We start from the raw sequence: 2,944 nt of genomic DNA, 5'->3' as shown, positions 1-2,944 counted from the left end.
GACGACGGGATCGTGTTCCCCTGGCCGGAAAACCCCCAGGGCCGGGCTACCGCCGCGAGTCGCCACCTCTACACCACTGTCCGCCGCTTGCCCTAGGTCGCCGTCGCCGTAGCCCTGATTTGCGACACCTTCGACGCCGCCGTTCTCCCGTCTCCGACGTCGGATCGTCAATCGGCCACCGTCACTGTCCTCGCAGGGTTGAGGAGTCCCTGAACCCGCCACCCGACCGCCGGAATACACCGTTGGGAACCGCCGGTGCCTCCCCCGACGGTTGCCCTCCTCCCGACGGTTGACCTCCCGACAGTTGATCTCCCGACGGTTGGCCTCCTGACGGTTGAGTTCCCGAGACGCCGCCTCTGCATATTCCGCCGACTCCGCTGCCCGACCAACTCTCTGGTCCCGATACTGTTCCACCCGACCCCGACATACACCTTGGTCGGTGCTCCTTGACGCCAGAGCATCCCCCGACTGAGGCCAAGGGATCGCGACTGCTGTTTCTCCCGACGGGTGATCTCCCGACCGAGTCCCGACCGAGGCCGTCTCTGGTCCCGTAGGTTGCTCCCGACCGAGGCCCGACCGAGGCCGTCTCTGGTCCCGACGGTTGATCCCAATCGAGGCCCGACCGAGGCCGTCTCTGGTCCCGAAGGTTGATCCCGACTGAGGCCCGACCGAGGTCGTCTCTGGTCTCGAAGGTTGATCCCGACCGCGGCCCGACCGAGGCCGTCTCTGCTCCCGAAGGTTGATCCCAACCTTGGCCCGACCGAGGCTGTCTCCGGTCCCGAAGGTTGCCCCGACTCGGCGCCTCTCCGACCGTCTTCGCTGTCCGACCACACTCCCGCCCGAGGCCCAGGGTTCGTGGTTGTCACTGGTCCCGACGGTTTGTCCCGACTCGGTGCCACCACTTTTCTCCCCGACCCCGCCAACCCCCAGTCGGTGCCCCGACGCCAGAACACTTCCCGACTGGGGCCCAGGTGTCGCGGCGGTCACTGACCCCGACGTTTTGTCATCCCGACACGACGCCCCGCTACTCCGCCCGACCCTGACGCCAGACCACCCTCCTGGTCCCGCCACTGTGTCTCCCGACCCAGAAGCCCCCAGACGCGGGTTCAGTGCCTGAACGGTGCCCAGACTTCACGGCTGCCTCTGGCCCTTGTCGTCGTCGGTTTCTCTGCTGCTCTGGCGCTCTGAGCGCCGGTCTGACGGCACTTTTGATTCTCTGGCCCTGGCAGCCCCAGCACCCCATCCTTTACCACCGTCTCCGATGACAGCCGCCGACTCCTTCCGGAGCTAGGGTTCTGCCGTGGAATTGCCGGATATGGCCGCTCAGGCTGCTGCCGGCCGCCAGCAACCTCCCCAAACTGATGGTTCGGTACGCCTCACCTCTGCTACTAACCATCTCCATTCCCACAAATCTTTTGCCAATGCTGTCACCTCCGGACTCCACTCCGAGATTCCTGAGGACAGTCCTTACTCTTTTCTGGCGGAGCCTCGTCCGACTGCTATTGGACAATGGATTTCTACTGCTGGACAGCCGCGCCTTGCTTTTACTGCTGACGAAACAGCAAGGTACACAGCCTCGCACCCGTACATTCTTATCGGTAAATTCTCTCATGGGTACTCTTCTTGGAAAGATCTTACTGAAGGTTTTGCGAGTTTCTGTTTGGCGGGGAAGTTTGTTTTGCAGCATCTTAATCACCGCCATATTGTGATTCGCCTCACTACCGAGGCTGATTATATGCGACTTTGGATTCGAGGAACTTGGTTCATCAAAGGATTCCCGATGAGAGTTCTCAAATGGACCCCCGATTTCAAAACTACCGAGGAACCCCCACATGTTCCGGTGTGGGTTACGCTCCCACTACTTCCTCTCCACATGTATCACGGAGATCTTTTATTTACGGTTGCTGCTGGCATTGGGACCCCTCTGAAGGTTGATACCCCTACGGCGACTCGGAGTCGGTGCTCCCACGCCAGAGTCTGTGTGGAAATTGACCTTACGAAGCCCCTCCTGCATGCCTTCGAGATTGATGTGGGTACTGGTGTGCTCGAGCAGAAGGTCATCTATGAGCGTCTACCTAGTTTCTGCTCACTCTTCCGCCATCTCGGACATAAAGCAGAGGCTTGTTTACGCAGACCTTCTTCGCAGCCGGTACCAGCGACCGTATCAGCTGCGCAGGATCCTCCTGCTGCGCCTTCTGGTCGCCATGACTCGGTGCATGGCCCTTCTGAGATCTCTGCGGCCCCTGCCTCTGGTGATATCATGGTTTAGGGTTTAGGGTTTAGGGTTTAGGGTTTAGGGTTTAGGGTTTAGGTTTTTTTTTTTTTTTTTTTTTTTTTTTTTTTTTTTTTTTTTTTTTTTTTTTTTTTTGGCTGGGCTCAAAGAGCTGCCTACGTACCCCAACGGGATCAAGCCATACGTAGTTCTGCAAAGTTCGGTACAAGTGCTGCAAATGTAAATAAAGAGTGTAAGCAAATAAAAGCTAACGGAAGCGAAAGCACGGAAGGCCCGCCGCGTCAGCATGGATGAGGCCACGGGTCGTCGCTGGGATGTCCGCCGGCTCAAGGATCCGCATATGAGGAAGGGCAACAGAGGTGTTCGCCAAGTTGTCCGCCACTTTATTGCCCTCGCGGAAAATATGAGAGATCCTCCACTCGATGCTGCGAAGCTGTAGGCGCAGGTGGTGGAGACAAGGTTGGAGAGTCCAGTGTCCCGTCGAGGAGGAGATGAGAGAGATACTGCTGGCCGAGTCCGTCTCGATCCAGAGAGGGAGGAGGCCGCGGGCAACCGCCAGGTCCACTCCAGATCGAATCGCCTGCAGTTCGGCCAAAATGTTCGTCGTATTCAAAAGGGGAACTTGGAATGCCACAATTGGGGCGCCGGTGGCATCCCGAAAGACGCCCGCGGCTCCAGCGGCGCCTGGATTCCCGAGCGATGCCCCATCAG

The 2,944-nt window shown here is 58.9% G+C and overlaps 1 protein-coding gene across 1 annotated transcript; it reads left to right on the top strand.

The window, feature by feature from the left end:
* Positions 1–1,315: 1,315 nt before the first annotated feature.
* On the top strand, positions 1,316–2,269 carry LOC127248246 (uncharacterized). The gene has a single exon (XM_051270505.1). It carries the CDS (start codon positions 1,316–1,318, stop codon positions 2,267–2,269), a length of 954 nt encoding a protein of 317 aa, XP_051126462.1.
* The last annotated feature ends 675 nt before the right edge of the window (positions 2,270–2,944 follow it).

Source organism: Andrographis paniculata, unplaced genomic scaffold, assembly GCF_009805555.1.
Source record: "Andrographis paniculata isolate CXL003 unplaced genomic scaffold, ASM980555v1 Contig33END, whole genome shotgun sequence".
Classification (NCBI taxonomy): domain Eukaryota; kingdom Viridiplantae; phylum Streptophyta; class Magnoliopsida; order Lamiales; family Acanthaceae; genus Andrographis; species Andrographis paniculata.
Note: the sequence above shows the minus strand (reverse complement) of the source record. Positions and strands in the feature narration are given on the sequence as shown.